The sequence below is a fragment of the Episyrphus balteatus genome, chromosome 3 (genome assembly GCF_945859705.1).
Source record: "Episyrphus balteatus chromosome 3, idEpiBalt1.1, whole genome shotgun sequence".
Taxonomy (NCBI): domain Eukaryota; kingdom Metazoa; phylum Arthropoda; class Insecta; order Diptera; family Syrphidae; genus Episyrphus; species Episyrphus balteatus.
In genome coordinates, this window is record NC_079136.1 from 22,407,373 (window position 1) to 22,428,155 (window position 20,783).

The 20,783-nt window shown below is 34.4% G+C and overlaps 1 protein-coding gene across 1 annotated transcript; it reads right to left on the minus strand.

The window, feature by feature from the left end:
* Positions 1–185: 185 nt before the first annotated feature.
* On the minus strand, positions 186–19,258 carry LOC129913749 (protein abnormal spindle). Its single transcript, XM_055992574.1, has 6 exons — positions 18,981–19,258; positions 18,744–18,920; positions 7,416–7,631; positions 1,152–7,350; positions 783–1,084; positions 186–723 (listed from the first exon to the last, which is right to left on the minus strand). Exons 1-6 carry the CDS (start codon positions 18,993–18,995, stop codon positions 445–447), a joined length of 7,188 nt encoding a protein of 2,395 aa, XP_055848549.1. The 5' UTR covers positions 18,996–19,258; the 3' UTR covers positions 186–444.
* Between the last annotated feature and the right edge of the window lie 1,525 nt (positions 19,259–20,783).

Consider the following 20,783-nt stretch of genomic DNA (forward strand, 5'->3'; position numbering starts at 1 on the left):
AACCATAATTTCAAATAAAAAAATTTGATTTTTAGGAGAAACAGATTTCTTGGTTGGAAATATTTCAATAAATGTATAAATTGATTGTTTCTAATCTAAAATGAATAATAAAAATCCAGAAAAGTACGAATTTAAGTAAAAAAAATAAACCCAAAATATTAAAGTATAAAGAGGCCCCTTGGGCATTTTCATTTTTAGAAAAAATAATTTATTTTCTTGTATAATATTACACACATACCTTAGACATTAACAATTATAATTGTAACAATAATGATACTCATAAGGATAACCCTTAGTTGCCTGCAAGGAACCCTATTAATAAGGAAAGATTATAATCAATTTAAAATATAAATGAGAACATCGGACTACAAAAAAAAACATTTTCTTGAGTACATATTAAAAAACTATAATACATCAATACATACAATAATTAATTAGAACAAATTAAAAACTATAAATATCAATCTTCAATTTCGAAAGAACCGAATCAAATCCAAATACTGAAGATATAAAAACATATGGCTTGTTGCGTATCACACCGTAATCTGGTTCTAGACTTGGTAAAGCCTTATCCCCAAACACAATGCCATGATGATCACGAACCGCAGCGGACATCAACGGTTTTCGGATATTTTTCTTCATCTTCTCTTTCCGAGCAACGAGTTTTTTCGTCTCTCGTACAACGTAAATAGCTTCTGCTGTTGTCATGAATTCACGGATTTTCTATTAAAATAAAACAAATTAAAAATGATTTTGGTTTGAAAAAAATAAATAAAATTTACCTGTCGTTTTTCAGGCGAATGAGCAAATACCCAAATAAGTGTACAGAGGGTATTGAATATACCACAATCTTTGTCACACCATCGCAATAGCATCTGTGCGATGGTGACCAGACCACCCTCTTGGAATGTATTGGCCGTTGTGCTATTATAACGGGCCAAATTCAATATAACACGACTGCAGTATTCGATAAGTTGCTTATCGACTTCAGAACGTATCGCTTGAGCCATTATGCCATAGCAAAAGGTTGATATAAAATCTGAATGTTCCATCAACAAGTGAGGAACTGTTCGGGACATTCGTTCTGCATAAAGAGAAAGAACCAAAAATTATACAAAACTAATTTATTTTCATAAATATTTAAACTTTACCAAGTCTTGAAAGTACATTTAGAGCATCAGAAGCACTAAATCTTCCTCGCAAAATGCGCACAGAATCCTGTACCTTCCACCGGATGGTATTTAACACATTTCTGCTCTCCTTGAGAACCTTAATATTTGCTCGGATTGTACGGATGCGTACGTTTTCCCAGCGTCTACGTACGCGATAGCCTCGCCAATATCGCTGAATTACCACGGCTGACTTCCTTTGCAACACAAGAAGTCTGAATTCAGGTGTCATAAGTTCTTCATAACGTTTCCTTGCCAAGAAACCTCTTCCAAATGCTTGCAAACCTAAAGTCACTCTTTTTATTTGAGTGTACCTGTTTTTTAGAAGGATAGTTTGCTGCCGACCTCGGAATTTTTGCTGAATAAAAATCGTGGCTTTTTTCAATTGCAAGAAAGCCTGTCGATCGGACTTCATGGCTCTGTTTGCACGGAATTTCCTTTGAATACACACAATAAGGGACTTGATTAGAAGATATTGACTGCGCATTTTTAGCATTGCGAGTCGAGCACGATATCTGCGCTGTAATACGATCGCATTCTTTCTCTGTTGCTGATAAGAGTTTCTTTCTCTTCGCATGGCAAGAGTTGCACGGAATTTTCGTTGAATGACAAGCGCTGAATTTCGCAAATTCAAGTACTCAGATTGTTGTTTTCGAGCGTACAGTGTAGACCGCCAGTACCTTTGAATCGTTACAACACAGGTTTTTGTGTGTAAATAAGTGTTCTTTTCTTTCCGCATGTGTAAAACGGATCTATACCATCTCTGAATGCTAATAGCTGATTGCTTCTGTTTAACATAAAATGTTCTTTGTTTTTTCATCAGCAAATAAGATTTAAACCTTTGCTGAATGTGCACAATCATCTCAACGCGCTCTGTATAAATTTTTCGAATTTGTTTCATAAGAATTTTTGAGCGGAATCGACGCTGAATAGCAATTATAGCTGATCTTTCTCTTTCATAATCCATCTTTACTGTACGTCCTAGTAATTTGGCACGGAAACGTTGCTGAATAGTAATAATTAATTTACGTGTATTTTCATAATTTGCCTTAACAAGTTTCATTTCTTGTTGTGCTCGCCATCTTCTTTGAATGTTCACCACGTTTTTTCGTAGATTCTCATATTGGAATTTAACACATCTCATTGTAAGCAGAGCTCGGAATCTTTGCTGAATTGTAATTACTGCTTGCTTTTGCAAAATAAATTCATTGCGATGTTTTTTCATGCTCAAGTACTCACGGAAACGTTGCTGAATACAAATGGCAGCTAATTTTTTGCCCCTGAACTTTGCCCGATCCAATCGCATAGCCAAATAAGCTCTGAATTTTAGCTGAATTACTATTGCAGATTTCTTTAGTAAGAGGAATTGTTGTCTTGCGACCTTCATCTGTTGGGTAGCACGAATACGGCGCTGAATTTGTACAATATGTGATATTTGTTTCAAATATTGGCTTCGTTCGATTCGCATTTGTCTTAAACCGCGATATTGTCGTTGGATAACAGTTGTATAATACGTCAATCGAATATATTCAGCACAAACTTTGCGAGCTAAAATCGTTGCACGTAGTTTTTGTTGTATTTTTACAATGGCATTTCTTGTCTTTACGTATTCAGCACGATCTTTCTTCATATGAAGACGAGCTCGGTAGAATGTCTGGATGCATATAACTTGAGATCTTATTTTAAGGTATTCAGCACGTTGTTTTTGCATAGACAAAGTAGCTCGGAAGCGTTGTTGACACTTAATTATTACTGATCGTTGCCTTTGATATTCTTTGCGAGTCTTCCACATCAGTAAAGTTGCTCGGAAACGACGCTGAATCAAAATAATTTTCATGATTTTCTTAAATTCAGCTCGATCTTTTTTCATTTGAAGCCAACCTCTATAGAATTTTTGTATGCAAATTACTTTAATTCTCAATTCTATGTATTCAGCTCGTTGTTTGCGCATAGAAAGCTTAGCTCTAAAGCGTTGTTGACATTTGACTATCGCCAACCGTTCTTCTTGATACACTTTTCGAACCTTTCGCATCAACATAGTTGCTCTGAAACGTCGCTGAATTGCAATTACAGTCAATATTTTCTTTAATTCAGCGCGATCTTTTTTCATTTGCAGCCAACCTCTGTAGAATCGTTGAATGCAAATTACTTTACTTCTTAAATCAATATATTCAGCTCGTTGTTTTCGCATAGAAACATTAGCTCTAAAGCGTTGTTGACATTTGACTATCGCAAACCGTTCTTCCTGATAAACTTTACGAACCTTTCGCATCAACATAGTTGCTCTGAAACGCCGCTGAATTGCAATTACACTCAATACTTTCTTCAATTCAGCTCGATCTTTTTTCATTTGGATCCATCCTCTATAGAATCTTTGTATTGAAACTACTTTAGTCCTTACATCTAAGTATTCAGCACGTTGTTTTCGCATACACAATATAGCCCGATACCGTTGTTGGCATTTAACTATCATTAACCGTTGTCTCTGATATTCCAAGCGAACTCTTCGCATAACCAAAGTAGCTTTAAAACGTTGCTGAATAACAATGACACTTTGACGAATTTTCAAATATTCAGTTCTTTGAATTCGGCACAATTTATTTGCCCTAACACGATTCTGAAGCTTCACAACCACTGATCGTACTCGCAGATATTCGCATCTTTCCTTTTGCATCAACTTAAAACTACGATAATGACTTTGTATACAAATTGCACTCTGTCGCTGAAGAACATATTCTTCGCGAATAACTTTCATTTGTTGATAGCTTCTCCATATTTGCTGAATTTTACAAACAGCTTCACGTTTCTTTAAAAATTCTCGACGAAGTTTAAGCATTTTGTAAGACGATTGTATTTTAGCAGCGCTTTTGTATTCGAGTTTGGAACTTCTGACTTGGCTGACAACCTCATAAACTATCCGACGGAATTTCTGTCTCAATGTGAATGCTTTCATATTCCGCTGAATTATAATGGATTTATTATGACGTAATAGAGCTTCAGCTTGTATGGATTTAATAATTGGAGCTGCTTGTTCCAGCTTCCGGGCAAACTTTATTCTCCTAAACCAGCACTGAATCAACAGTACTCTGTTACGGAAATCTACAAACCTCTGTCTAATCAACATTCCATATTTGACTGCCCGATACATGCGCTGAATACACAGAACACTGTTCACTGTACGACAAAACTGTTTCTGTGCCAAATGACGACGAATATATTTCTGTAGACAAATGGCAGCATTCGTTCTTTCCCATCGGAATACCTCAGTGTATTTACGGGACATATAACCCCTGTAGGCACTTTGTATAACAGTTGCCGCTAAATTACGACGCTTTTCTATTTTCACACGAATCCTTCGGCGAATACAAACTGCCAACCATGAATTCCTCCACCACAACTGAATAACCCTTGCCGCTGCATGGAATTTCGGTGAACGAAATTTGTAAATAATTTGCCACAAAAGTGACAAAGTCTTTTCCCTATGACCATCGACAATGTCCGCTGCAGTTATTTCACCTTTAAGTTGAAATTCAGCATCGGCTAAAGCTTTCAGACTCAAATTGACATTGTAAATCCTTTGGAGTCGTGAAATTGCTGGCACTCGGAGTAATTCACTCATATCGTCTCGCAGGAGAATTATTTCCATTACCCGAGTGAGTCTGATTCCATCACGAAGATCGACGGCAAGATTACTGAATGCATAGTTGAACTCATCTAGGAAATTTTGCTTGTGTGTAAGGACATAACCAAGACGTTTTAAGTCCCGTGTTATGTCTCCAATGTTTGCCAAAAGTTCACAGGAGAATTTCAACAAAATCTCACGGGCTTCCTTGTATGGAGATTTCTTCAAGAACAAACAGGGATTGTGTTTAATAATCCGTTTGGTCTTAGCCTTATCCAGAAAGAGCAGCAAGAAAAGCACCTTCTGAAGGGTGAATTTTTTAATATGATCTGCATACTCATCGGATAGAGTGTATGCCTTTGAGTATCTCTGTTCCAGGAATTTGTCTTTGAACAGACGATTAACGATAAATGTACTCAGTCCCACAACATCGGAACATGAATGCAGATGAATTTTCTCTGCAAATACAACTTCCAATCCCAATCGAAGCCAAAGAGGATTAAAACAAAGCAAAAGTTCTAAAATATATCGTTGCATGACGACATCTAGATGAAGGTTTCTATCAGTTCGAATGCTTATAGCTTTCTTGTGGACATAAACTGCCACCTTGGAACATGGAATCTGCATTTCTTCGCTCATAAAGAATTTTATAGCTTCCTGTCGGAGGCTTTCAAGACGAAACTTGGTAAGATAATTCATTGATTGCTCTTCCTTGGTTGGAGCTAAGATGAGCTCTTTGTTACGAACTTCATTAAATAATCGTCCCACATCGATTTTCTGATTGCAATCTGTGTCCAAATCAGCTGGAATAGTCACCAAAGCATTTAGCCATTTTTTAAAAGCAACCAAATGCTTTTCAACAGCTCGTTCGTCCAAATACATCGTCGAAGCTAAGAATGGATCTCGGGTTGTAGTTGCTGCAAATGGATCGGGATTAATGTAAGTTTGCATATACATCTCCGAGTCGTAGAGCTTGACAATTGGCTCTTCTTTGATCTTTCTTGGGGTAATTGGCTTCTTTACTAACGAAAGTGTTCGAGATAGCTTTGGCTTTCGGGGTTGCATTATTGGCCATTTGCTACTGGCGCCGGTGGAAGTTCGTGCAAATGAGTCACATTCAAATTTGGCCCGTTTTGGAGGTGATACACTTGCAGTGACTACTTTAGGAATACTCAAGATGGATGTATCACTTCCTGGAGAATCCAGTAAAGCCAAATCTCGATAACGTTTGGTTCCAACTGACTTATTTGGACTTTCTATCAGTTTTTTTGCAGCCTTTGTGGGTGGTGTTCTGCGATTATTTGGAATTGGCACACTAACGGGACTGTTTTTTCGAGATTTCTTACCAATTTCATTCAAATTAAACCGACTTGACTGAGCCAGGATTTCGTTTTGGTTGAATAGAATATCAGCATGTGAAGCACAACTCGTGAAACTGTTGTTTGATGCATCAGAATCATCTAAACAAATGGCTTTTGGCTTTAGGAAACATTTCTTTTCGATTGTTGGCGGCGCTTTAGGAGCGTGATAGTAACGATTTTGTTCGATGGATTGTATATTCTCCATTTCATTTAAATTTGGCATTGATCCTTGGATGGAGATTTTCGAGAATGGTGATTTCAATGATAGATCCTTCATGGATTCTGAGTATTTCCTTAATGGAGTTCCAACAAGCTTAACATCCCTCTTTAATTGTTCATCGACGACTTTGATTTCGTAGGTTTTTTGCAGAATATTAGGAACATTGTTTGTTTCTTCTTCTTCAATCATTGATAGAGGTCGTGAGAGAGCTGGAGTATTGACTGTAGTAGTTTTATTGAAAACTATACGATCGCAAGGTGCTTCGAAACTTTCCTGAGAATCACTTAATCCATCTGATTTATTCAAGAGTTTCAAATCGAAGGTTTTATTATTGATTAATGGAGTTTGCATATTCATTGCTCCAGCATCGTTTTCACAATTTTCTGTGTACTCTTGTTTGACGATGGTAGTTCGAGGTTCGATTTTCAAATTCATTGGACTGATTTCATCATCGGATGGATCGGCAACAAGTCGTCGTGGTCGAAGTTGTCGTGATTGAAAGTTTTCGTCAACATTCGAGGCATTACGATTGATTGGCGTTGGGAGGGATGAAAGATACTCCAATTCATTACCTTGTCCTAGTTTTAGCTTTGTTTCAGTTGCCGGAGTAAATTGCATTTTATCAATTAGATCGAGGACATTTCCAGGTGTTAGAGGACTCACATTCTCTTTGTGGTTATTTGACGATGAACGAACTTGGGTTTGTGACGGTGGAACTGTTTTCATATCTTCGAAAACTATCTGTGGAATGTTACGTTCGACCAACGGTGAGATTTGTTTCTTTTGTGAATGTTGTTGTTGGTGCTTTTTAGCAACTGGGGACATTCGATCAGTCTTTTGGGCTTTGTAATTTAGTGATTGTCTATTTCGACGTTGTTGGGATTGAGTGTTTGGCTTGGAATGGGTTGGCGATTTGAGGCGGAGTACTTTGGTGTGACCCGATGTGGATGACGAGATTGTTGGGAAGCGTTTGATGTTCTTAAAGAAACACAAGAAAAAAGATATAAATTTTGTTAAAGGGTTTTGAGAGTATTAAAATTTACCTTAGAAATTGGTTTATTGCTTATTGATTTGAGTATAACCATAATGTCTTTTCGAAAATTTCTATTGTCAGTCAGTTGGAGGGTTTCCTTGCAGGCAATTTCGATTGATGGACTCCAAATCATTTCCATTTCAATTTGTTCTTCAGCAGGTACAACATTTGATGTCCAATCAATGGTAACATTGTGCTCAGCACGAATGAATTTTGTTACATGTACCTAGAACAATATTTCAGTTTAGAATTTTGGCGGTCCTACGAAGTCAAAACCATAGAAGAAAATAATTTATTTTTATGGATTAACTTGTTTCTGTAGCATAGTTCACAGTTCAAGTAGCTTTTTATTCCAAAGTTTAAGTGTTACGCCAATTTAGAACCGAGTCTAGCTAGGTATGTACTAGCTAAAATCTTTCCTTCTAAAATAACTGTGCATTTTATTACATTAATAAATTTAATTTTTATTTTTATCATAATCGAACATTAAAACGTCTTCAGATGGCCCACTTTAACTTGATTTTTAATCTTTAATAAATATGATTTAAAATCATGAAAATATAAACCAGCATAAAAGTGTTCATATATGCGTTTCGCCCCGATGTTATTATTATTATTATTATTATTATTAACGAGAGAATTCTCCCAATTTATTTAGCTAAATTTGCTATTAATAATTACAATAAATATTATAATAGGTATATAAAAATATAATATGTTATTTACAATGGCATTGGCAATTAAATATATTGTTTAACAAAACTTATTACTTCTTTTTTAAATTGAAACTTATTACTTAGTTGTTTAACATTATTTGGAAGATCATTGAAAAGTTTAAACCCTTTATAAATCAGACTGTTTTGAGATCTTGCATTTCTAAAAGCTTGCAGTCTTATATCCTCTCTATTTCTTAACATATATGGTTGAACATCTCTGACGTAACGAATATATTTTGACAAGTATGTTGGTAATAAATTATTTTTGATTTTAAACACAAAAAATATAACATTGAAATAAATACGCTGTTTAACAGACATCCACATCAAAGTATTTAACATATTTACAATAGAATTATATTTACTACATCGAAGTATTGCACGCATTGCTTTATTTTGAAGTTTTTGTAAGTTGCACATAGAGCTTTGGTTAATTAAATACAAAACAGTAGAACAGTATTCAAAATGTGGTTTGATAATTAAATTATAAATATTTATAGCAGTAATAGTATTTACTTTATTTCGAATTCTTCTAAGGAAACCAACTTTCTTTGAAATTTTTTTTGAAATATATTGCACATGTTGCTCAAAACTTAATTTATAATCAATAATTACACCTAAGTACTTTATTTGCAAAACTTGTTCAACAGTTTCTTGATCTATAGATACGTTAACATTAACATTATCGTTTAAAACCATACATTTAGTTTTTGATACATTAAGTTTCAGTTTATTAGCCTTAAGCCATACATTTAACACATCAAGATGTTCTTTTAATAATCGTTCACATTCCTGAGTTGATTCTGCTTCGACAAACAATAAAGAATAGTCTGCAAATAGAGCAAGCTCACAGTTCTTAATAGCTTTGTTCATATCATTGATATAGCAGTTAAAAAGGATTGGACCAAGTATGGATCCTTGCGGAACTCCAAGATCAATTGGTTCAGGATCAGACAAAACTCCATTGATTTTGGTTTGTTGAGAACGACCCAATAAATAACTTTGAAACCAACCAAACTCAACACCACTTATTCCATACATTAATAACTTCTCCATCATAATATTAGGATCGATCGTCTCAAAGGCTCGTTTTAGGTCAAGAAAAACACAGACAACTTTCTTACCTTTGGAGATGTAATGGTTGGGCTCATCAGAAGATGACCATTACACCTTGTCTTGACGCATATTTTCCCGAATAAATCGAGATTCCATATAATCCGAGCTGCATAGAGCAACTGCAAATTATATAGTAATAATTATAAAATCATATTTATTAAAAATAAACGGTGTTCAAAGAAAAAACAATTCGACTGTTAACAGTCAAATATTTCTTCAGTGCCATAGCAAAGCAATCAAAATAGCTACAATTTATCTTTATTTATTTATTTAGCTTAATACAAGCATAGAAACTTACAACTATTGTTTACAAAAAAAAAAAAAAGAACTTAAAACTAGATGATAAAAATTATTTCTTCTTTGAAGACTTGTAGCAACTATATAATTCGCAGTTGTTCTATGCATCTCGGATTATATGGAATCTCGATTTATTCGGGAAAATATGCGTCAAGACAAGGTGTAATGAATAAAATTCAAATGTTATTAATCTACTATATATATTAAAGTTTGGTTTTGTGTACGTTCGCTAACCGGTCAGTCGGTGTGACTGACTTATTTTCTTAATTTTTTTTTTAAATCAAAGAGGCATAAGAGGAGAAGGTTTAAGGCAAAAAAAAAAATTTAAGATTTTATAGGGTAAATAGGGGTAACAAGACATTGAAAAAGAGGCTATTTTCTAAACGGTAAGTCGTAAAGTGTTGACTTTTTTTCAAATGATAGACAAATTTATTCAATAGTTAAAAAAGGTATTGAAAAAATTCAAAAAAATTTCAAAACCAAGTTGTGAAGTTTTTTTTGCAGTCATAGACCTTCGACAAAAGACTAATTGAATTGTTTACGCAAAATTTTGCACAGAAATTTGAGTTACACCATGAGAAAGATATTTAAAAAAAAAATTAGGGGTCTAAAACGAATTTTTTTCATAGGCCCTGTATTTTGAAATACAAATTTTTGAAAAACAACCTAATTTTTAGATACATTTTTGAGTAGTCTTTTATTTTTTTGGAATTTTTAAAAGTCTGCAAAAATTCTAAAATTTATAGGAAATATAGGTTTTAATCATGCGCATGCATGTACAAACTTTTGAATTTTTAAAACGATTTTTGACCAATAACGGGAAAAACAATTTTTTTTTGTCCCAAGTTTTTTGGCCGTTTTTAACATAGGCCATATTTTACATAGGCGACTTTTGCTAAAAGTTTAAAAGTGAATATTTTAAAAGTCATTTTACGAACTTTTCAAGTTTTGATTCCATTTTTTTAATTGGAAATTATGACTCATTACAGGGTCAAAAGTTAGAAATAAACACAAGAAATGGCGGAACGAGGTCCGCCGGGTCAGTTAGTCATAGTATATCTTTTGATGATTTTTTTTTTGTGCCATCAAAATGCCACAAAACAGACTAAACTACAATTCAGTAAGGTATAAGAGAATTCAGGAAAAAATTCCCTCAATATTTTAGTATTTAGTATTAAATACGGGCATTCTTGACGTCTAAAGTTGAAGTTCAATTCAAAATTTAACAAGTTTAACGGATTAGTATTATGATCATTCTATTGACTTTCCCAAAAATACCAATAACATCTATTTTAACATTTTTTGATGTCGCTTATTCACAAAAACTGATTGCAGATGTAAAAAAAATAATGGTTTGCAGGTCGTTTTTTTCCAGTTCTTTAAATTTCGGGTGGGTCTTTAATTCATTATTAAGTTTATGATAGTGTTTTCGATAAAACTAAGCAATTTTAATTAACGCATGTTTTTCAAAATTATAATTTATAAATTATTTAACTGTACTGAGAAAACTCTATTTATTGGCTTTAAGTGCAAATTACTACTTCAGAATACAAACGATAACATCGAATATAACGACTTTCTGACTTTCATGCAAAATAAAAATCAATTTTTCGATATACATAAATGTTTTGAAGGGTAGTCATTAAAAAAATAACGGCGATTTTTGAATATACATATCTCTATCGTTAATACTGTTAGTAAAAAGAGATTAATGAAACTTTAAAAAAAATGTGTGCTTTCTGTATGACCATGGCGATGTGAAAAAAAATTAAGCTGTGGTTTCTTGAGTTTCTAATGAAATTTTTTATTAATATTGTCTGATAAAGTTCCCAATTTTTGGCTTGTTTTTTTTTTTTGTGGAAAAAATTAAGTAATAAAAAAAAATTACAAAATTTTTGAGGAATTCAAGTGACTGTATTTCCCTAAAAATGGTAGTACTTATTAAAAAAAAAAAAAAATTTTAAAACTCAAACTTTCTAGTTTTTCTAATTTTTTTAAGCAACGTGCCCCGCTCAATCCTAATGATTACCAAAAAAAAATGTCTTCGAAATTTGTCCGGTTCTTGTTTTTCTTGACTTAAAAAAAAAAATGTTCCAACTTAACTCACATATCGATGGGATAACTTGTTCATTGAGTTAAAATTTGTGTATTTTAAAATTTCGATACGACCACTTCAACGCTAAGATATTGAACTTTGAATGGAAAGAAATATAAATATACTATAAATTGTTAATATTTCATATACTTATGATCTTACGTGTATTATTTGTACTAGTTTATATCAATTTTAATAAATTCACACAATTTTTTTTTGAATGCATTTAAATTATTTTCACTCTTCACTCCACTTGGTCTTCTTCTTCCTTTTTTCTCGGCGCTGTTATGATCTCGATGTCGAGGGGATCATAACCTTCCCACGTTACTGCTTCACACTAGTGATCCGCCTGTGGGGTTCGCCGGGTTGACCTCAGAAATCGGCGGCAAGCCTCCCGGTTTTGTATTGTTCCGTTTCTGAGGCCAACTGAATGCTGGTGTTTTTGCATTTGCTTGTACCAGGAGTTTTTAGGCCTACCTTTCTTTTTATTTTGTGTTGGAACGTTATATGATATTGCTTTTTTGACGGGGTTCTCAGGATCTCTCCTTTGAACATGGCAATACCAACTGAGTCGGTCGTGTTCAATTTTTTGGGAGATGGTATTTTTAACATGAAGGCTTCCTCGGATCTTTGTACTTCTAATTCTATCAAGCTTTGTTACTCCTGCTGTCATGCGAAGCATCTTCATCTCAGCTGCCGTTAACTTACTCTCATACTTTTTGTACATTGTCCAACATTGTGAACCGTATGTGAGTGCTGGACGCACAACTGCGGTGTAGAGCCTTCCACCCTACGCTTACGCGATGATTGATATCGTCATCACAAGTACCTTCGTTATTTATCATAGACCCCAGATATTTAAACTTTTCACACTTGGGAAGCACTACACCATTCAAATAAATGTCAGGAATAGGCCTGTGTGGATCAGAAAATGGGCAGCATAGGTATCCTGTCTTTTTCGCGCTTATGCGGTACCCACTACCTTCTAGAACATCCACCCATACATCAAGTGCTCGTTGCAGGGATATCGGGTCTTCACTTATGATGGCTCCATCGTCAGCAAAGAATAACTGATGCACTTTTGGGTCCGTCACTTTGCCTTCAAGCAGGTAATCAAGAACGGTTATAAAGAGCAGAGGACTCAAGACGCTTCCCTGGTGTACACCTACTGTGATTTCGAATTCTTCGGTGACTCCAGCTGCACATCTTACTTTAGTAACTGCTCCATCATACATGTCCATAATTATCCGCACATGGGTTTCCGGAACTCCTTGTTGTCTGAGGGCCACCCATATCAGATCTCGTGGTTGTCGATCGAATGCTTTTTCAAAATCAACCAATACCACATGCAAATCCTCCAAGGAATCTCGATGTTTTTCCATAATGATTCTGATACTCTGGATTGCATCTGTGGTTGATTTACCCGCAACAAACCCGCACTGGTCATCAGATAGCCTTATTATTTTTCGCAGTCAGCTACCCAAGACTCGCTCAACGATCTTCATGGTGTGTGACATCAGCTTAATCGAACGGTAATTATCACAGCTTCGAGTATCACCCTTCCCTTTGTATATTGGAAGAAGATAACTTTCCCTCCATTGATTAGGCATTCGATCACCTCGTATAAGCTTGGAAACAAGAACCATGAGCCATCTAGACCCGATGTCTCCCATCTTTTTCCAAAACTCTGAGGGTATTTCGTCTGGCCCAACAGCTTTTCCCTTTTTGGAGTATTTTACAGCCTCACTAACTTCTTCGACTGTGACATCGGATACTTCGCTTAAGTTAGGTGAAGCTATTGGAAAGTGTAGCCTTGGAAATTGTTCATTTAGAAGTTCGTCACAATACTGTCGCCACCTGTGGAGGATTTCTTCGTTTTCCACAAGTAGTTGGCCTTGAGCATTGTTAATAAACTTTGGCGAACAGATCTCCTGAGCATTTCTTCTTCTTTGAGCGGCTATTTTGAAGATGGTTGCGCCCTTATTCACGTTTTGTCGTAGCTCTTGAATAGCACCAGCAGTCGGGGAAGAAATTTCATCTAGCTCCCGATACAGGTCTTCCGTATTCTTGGCTTGAATTTGGGCACATATCTTCTTCGCTTCTTTCTTGCAGTTTCTGTATTCCACTTCGAGGCGTGACTTTTGCTCTGTATTATTAGAGGGGCACTTCGACCAAGCTTTGAAAGCCATTTTCTTTTTACTTACAACTGCTTTAGCTTCATCATTCCACCACCAAGTTTCTTTGCCTTGTTGGTTGTGTCCTTTTGAAACCTCTAACAGTGTTTTGGCTTTTTCTATGCAAGTTCGCTGTAGGAGGTCCCACATACTTTGTGCTGTACTCTCTTCATTTCGAAATATATTGGTGTTGTTATACAGATAGTTTTGCATATTCGAAATAAAAGCTTCGCCTTTTTCCTTATCCAGATTATACCATTTGATCTTCCCAAAAGTCTTTGTCTTTTTGTTGTCGTTCACTGTCTCCATAAAAAATTCTGTCAGTAGGAGACGGTGTTGGTGGGCGATCGCTTCTCCCAGTATCACTTTACAATCCTTGACCCGAGGTTTCATGAAACTAGATACCAAATGGTAATCAATCTGAGTCTCATTTCCACCACTGCTGTAAGTGACCAGGTGTCGGCTTTGTTTGATGAACATGGTATTAAGTACGATAAGACCATATGTTTTGCACGAGCTCAGGATATCTTCACCAGGAGAGTTCCTGATGCCGTATCCGAGGCCTCCATGGCAATCTTCATAGTCTTCGTTTGTTTTCCCGACATGTCCATTTAAATCTCCGCCCACGAACAAAAACTCTTCCTTTGGGATGTCCTTAAGTAGGTTGTGAAAATCTAGCCAAAATGCATCTTTTTCCACCTGCTCACATCCAATTTGGGGAGCATATGCAGTGACAATATTCCTAGGGTTACCAGATGTATTTTGACGAAACTAGTAATCGAGATGTAAAATCCCGGACTTTCCCGGACAAATAAGGACACAAAAAAGAGTACAAAACTAGGACAAAAGGAATGCATAGTTTTATAAAAACAAAATAAAGCGGAACAATCTTTTCAAAATTTAACTAAAAATCACATCTTTAACCCTTGTTCCCGTAGCATTTTTTTCTTATTTTTTTCACAAAAAAAAAATAAAAGTAAAAATTTTAGCTAATATTACAAAAGTTGGAATGTAGTTACAGTAAAAAAAAATTTAAAATTCCATTAAAATCCAATTGCTCAAAATTTTAAACGATTTAGAGCCAATTTTTCAATCTTCTGATAAAAGGTCAGTTAACTGTTCGACGAATAAAGTTATTAGGCTCATAAACAATCAGATAAAAACATTGAATTTTTCAATCAAGAATATTTTATTCAAAAATATTTAAAATTAAACGTCATTTTTATTCATGATTGTTTTTGTTTTCTTGTGTTCCACTGTATTTTTTTCAAAATTCTTTCAAAACAGCTTTGACAACTGACACAATATTTTTGTTGAGTTTATTCCTTAGAATAATTTTTATTCGTCTCTGATAGAAGCAGATAGTTTTATTCTAAGGAATAAGCTATATCTGCTTGTTGAAAAATTGATTTTTTCTCTATTTTTTCTAAATGACTGTTTAACTGACTATTGAAAAATTGGCCCTTAGTTAAATGCTAATAGAATTTTTAGTAAATTACTATTTAAGTTAAGAAATGGTCTTTTTGACTTAGCAACTTACTTAAGCGGCCTTATATTTTTCTTAAACGTTTAAAATTTTGCTACTTGAGTCTTACAATAAGGTACCTACTGTAATAAATAATAAAATTTAAATAAATTATTAAAATAAATTTTTGTTGGTCAGAGAATTCACTAACCAGTACCTCATACGCACATTTTGAGTTTTGATTATATTGGAACAGAACACAAAAAAGAATTGAGCAGATAATAGACCAAAATAAAAACGCCTCGCTTTTAATGAACTCGATTCGTTTTTTAAATAAGGAATGAATTAAGAGTAGCATACAAAAAGTGAGATTTTTAAAGGCTTCAAAAGAGTACAATCCCGGACAATTGATAGAAACTATCCCGGACGTCCCCCACAAAGCCAAAAAAGAGTACATGTCCGGGAAAACCCGGACGCATGGCAACCCTAAATATTCCACAACTTTCCTTTAATCACCAATTTAAGGGACATCAAACGGTCACTGGATTTCGAAATGGACAACATGCTGCCTAAAAGGTCTTTTGCAAGGATGATTCCGATTCCGTTCTTACCCTTTTCCGTTCCATAGTAGAACATCTTGTAATTTTTTGTCCTTGTATCCAAGAAACGGGCCCTATTTCCCGTGTTACGCCATTTCGTTTCTTGGACACACAAGATGTCTACTCGCCTTCTTATCATCAAACACTCTTCACTCCACTTGGTAAGTTATTAAAATAGTTAATGCCATCATAGAAGACTGAACTTTGGGTATTACTTAACCTACAACGCTGTGGTCTGATGTTGGTAGCATTTCTCAAACTATAAGGCTAAACTGCGGACACTTCCACTAATCCGTCCGATAAATAATCCGGTAACATACCATTTCGTATTTTAAAAATAAAAATCATAGCGTCAAACGTCAATTTCTGCTTCACATTCATCCAACAAAGTGTGGCAAAATTATCGCGTTATAAATGAGAATCGCAGCATTGAATGTTAAGTGTTTACGTATTCTGCTTAAAAAATAAATTTTCTTTGAGATTTTTGCACATATGTACATGACTAGCATGTTCTTTTAGATTCAACTTTCTATCTATGACACAACCCAAGTACTTAATGCTTTCAACACAAATTAAAGACTCACTATCCATTTTCACATCAATATCTTCATTCATTCCAAACTTCATATATTTAGTTTTAGTTACATTCACTTTAAGCTTGTTCATTTTCAGCCATACACCAATTCTTTTTAAGTCATCATTCAATTTCTAACACATATCTTCACTATTTTTACCACAAATATAAATCAGACTATCATCCGCAAAAAGTTTCATGCTGCAATATTTCAAACATTTTTTGAAGTCATTTATATACAAAAGAAACAAGAACACTCCCAAAACAGAACCTCGCGGCACTCCCAAATTGTTTACTTTTGCATCCGATGTCACACCATTCACACTAGTTCTTTGACTTCTATTGGTAAGATAAGATTCAAACCATTTCCATTCACGATGACATACACCATATAAACGTAATTTGCTCAGTAATATTTGCCTATCAATCGTTTCAAACGCTCTTTTCAAATCAAGAAACACAGCCACTATCGAATGTCCACAGTCAATCTTCCTCTTCCAGTTCCACACAACACAATTAATCGCTGTTTCACATGAGTGTCCACTTCTAAATCCAGATTGTTCCTGTATCAACAGATTATTACATTCTAAATAATTTTGAAACTGTTCTGCAACAAATTTTTCTAATATTTTTTCACACAATGGCAACATATTTATTGGTCTGAATTCTTCACACTTGTTCGTATTATTCCTTTTTCAACAGGGATAATCAATGATTCTTTCCAACTTTCAGGAAATGTACCAGTCAATATTGATGTATTTATTATTTTCATAAGCAAAGTTTGAGCTGGCACAAAAAGTACTGAGATGTAAAAGTGTACCAAGTTCTAAAGTTTGGGTTCAAATTCGTATCAATAAAATTTTGATTGTTTACTTGGTAATTTTTGAAATAACTTTAAAAATCGGTAATTAAAAGAAAAATTGTCAAGAGAACAATCAAAATTTTATTGATACAAATTTGAACCCAAACTTTAGAACTTGGTACACTTTTACATCTCAGTACTTTTTGTGCCAGCATAATTTCAACATAGGAGAAATTGGCTCCTTTTTTAACAGTAATGTTTTTGTTGTGATAATAAGTTAACTAAAATGATTTTATGCAAGGCAACATCAGAAGATAGACTCGAAAATATAACTTGAACCGGCCACAATGTCGAGAAGATAAACGATTAGGATTTTCTAAGAAGTATAAACAACAGTCCTGAAGTGGGTTTGTCTAAATAAACAAAATAATCAGCTTACTTATTCGTTCATCGGATAATCTATAATTTCTTTACTAGAATAAAATGTAAAATTTTCCTGAAATCTCATTTAATTTTTTTTTCTAAGACCTATCTTCACATAATTTCATTTTCAGCCCTATTCTGCTATTCGATTCACGTGAAAGTCAAAAATAAGAAGTGTTTAAAAGGTGGTTAAAATTAAATCTAGACAATTTTTTTTCTTTAGAATTTCTAAAACAGACGGGAACAACACTTTGCTATCGAAAGTTAGAAGTTTTTCAAAACCAATTTGACATGATTAAGAAAGGGAATCCTTCAATTCACGTGAATCGAATAGCATAATAGGGCTGTTTATCTTTTTCTCATTTAAAAATTAACATAAATTCCGCGAAGATACCTCAATTTTTTTTCTATTTACTTTACTTTCCTGAAAAGAAAAACATATACAATGCAATATGTCTTGTTCTTCATATTCTTTTTTTTTTTTAAGAACATAACTAAACATCTGGGTACATTCACTCGTCGTCGTCTCCTTTGCTTCTTCGATTCAATGCACATTCCATTAAAGTAAACCAGTCGAACAGGATCAAACAACCCTTGTCTCTGTTGGTTTTCTATGCTGCACACACAACGACATCATATCACGGGAAATAGAAAAAAAAAACAACAACAACATTGTTTCAATTGGAATTTGAATTGCTTGTTTGTCGTCGTCGGTCGTCTCTTCGACCTCCGAATAAGACCAATGACAGGGAACATGCACAAAAATGGAATTCTCAGGTAGCACGGAAGGAAGAAATTTATTTTTTTGGGGAAAAAACCAAGCAAATTTAATACTCAAAGGATTAAAATCTATCAGAAAAAAACAACCAATTCCCTTCCTCTTCGATCATTGTTCTGTGACACGAATTCAAAACAAAATCATTAAAACAAAATCAGAACAGGTGTCCCCTTAATCGACCAAACATGTCGCCAAGGTCGCGCAGATTCTCGAGCACTCATCGACTCGGATTAAAATAGAATTATTTTCTCTTATCATTCGCTAACAATCAACATAAAAATAAAGAATATGAAATTTACCTCAATTTCATCGCTAGAAGGATTGAAAATCTTCAAGATTCTTTTAGCTGTCTTTGACACTGGCACATCTTCGAAAGTGACAATGGCTTTGGACGAGAATGGAGCCATTACAACGCTTGTCGGCTCACGGCCTTCATTTCGTTTGTTGGCTTTCAGTCGGGACGGTGTAATGTTTACCTAAATTAAATTAAATTCATCAATTTTGTTGAACATTGAAAATTTGTTTCTGATATTCACCTCAAAGGCACTCATTTTGTTTGATTCTTTCAATTTAACAAAATTTGATAAAAAAACAAAAAATGGAAACACATTAAAATGAAAAACTGGGTTTATAACAGAAGAAAACAACACTTTTATTTGTTATATTGTTTGTAGCTTTTTAGGTGTATAATATTTGATATTTATAACAACAAATTAACAAGAAAAAACATAGAAATTTTACATTGAAATAATTTTTATTTATTTTTTCGAAGGAGTGCGCTTGTTGTAACTGTGAAAGAGAACGGTTGAAAAATGAAAAGCGTTAACAAACCGTTTGTTTTTGATTTTCTTCGAAAACCCAATGACAGATGTCAATGACACAGAAAACGCGTTCAGTGGGTAGTAGATGTTTTTAGGGGGGTTCACATTGACCAACTTACCGGACAGACCGATTGTCATTTGGCCTGATGGCTGAATTATATTTTTCGTTCACACTCATCAGACAATTTTCATCAAAACCCATTTTTCATCTTATTTTTAATGTATCTTTCACCTATTCTGCTCTCAAATTCAAGAGAATGGATTATCACTGTCTGCCGGACAGACATGTAGTTCAATTGACTAACATGTCCGTCCGACCACCAAAAAATCAAAATTTTTTGAAAACCATCCGGCAAACCGGACAGGTCGTCGGATGGGTGTTCACACTATCAAAACAGCATCAGATCAGACCAAACGGCGGCTGGTCTGTCCGGTAAGTTAGTCAATGTGAACCCCCCTTTTCGATGAGATTGTGCTCAGTTAAGGGTGCGTTTTAAGTAAAGAGGGAATACATTTATTGAGCAGTATGCACATTTTACCAAATCTTAAACGAAATTAAATTTTTTGTTTTTGACTTAAAACTTATTTTCTGATGTTTTTTCTTGAGTTTTTTGATTTGCGTTTATATTATTTTGACTTTGACTTAATACTCGATGGTATTTTTTTGTTAACATGTTCGCTGTTGACTTTGGAGACTTAAAAATTTTTCGTTTGGCTTCGAAGGGCGAAATGATAAAAATGTTCAGGTCTTCAAAGTCAACAACGAAAATGCTAACGAAAAAATATCATCGAGTATTCTGTCAAAGTCAAAAAAAAAAAAATCCAAGTTAATTTAAAATCAAGAAATAAATGAATTAAAAGTGAAAAAAACGTCAACACTGCTCTTTGAATTAAAAATGCACAGCACAATTAAAAATAAGTGACCAACCCAAGTAGCACAACAGCTTCTGTAAATTGAAATCTCGCAGGTTTTACTTTATATACAGCTTGTATTGAGCTTGCTTCAGAATTTAACTGCTTATAGAAGTTCGGACTTGTTGAACAACTTCTAATAAGTTGTTTAAATACTATTAAAGAAACTTAAACGAAGAAAGCTTGTTTTTCTTATAAGCCTGTTTAATGAATTTATAGAAGCTTTACAGAAATTAAAAAGTTTTGTATTTGATTTTTGGTTTTGATATTAAATAATCTAGCTCGGACATTTTTTGGTTTTGACATTGAATAATTTAGCTCGGACATTTTTTTTGCTATTTGAACTGATTAAAGGCTTGGCCACACCGGAGGGTATGCGGTAGCGGTAAGGGTAGAGGTAACGGTACTTGTATGGAACAAATTTCAAACTGACATATCAACGTTCAGATGTTGAATTTTTTTCATACAAATATCGTTACCTCTACCCGTACCGCTACCGCATACCCTCCGGTGTGGCCAAGCCTTAAGTTTTTGATTTCATTAATGAATATACTAGAATGGCCGAGTGGGTAGAGTGGTGGACTACCACCAAGAAGATACAAAGTT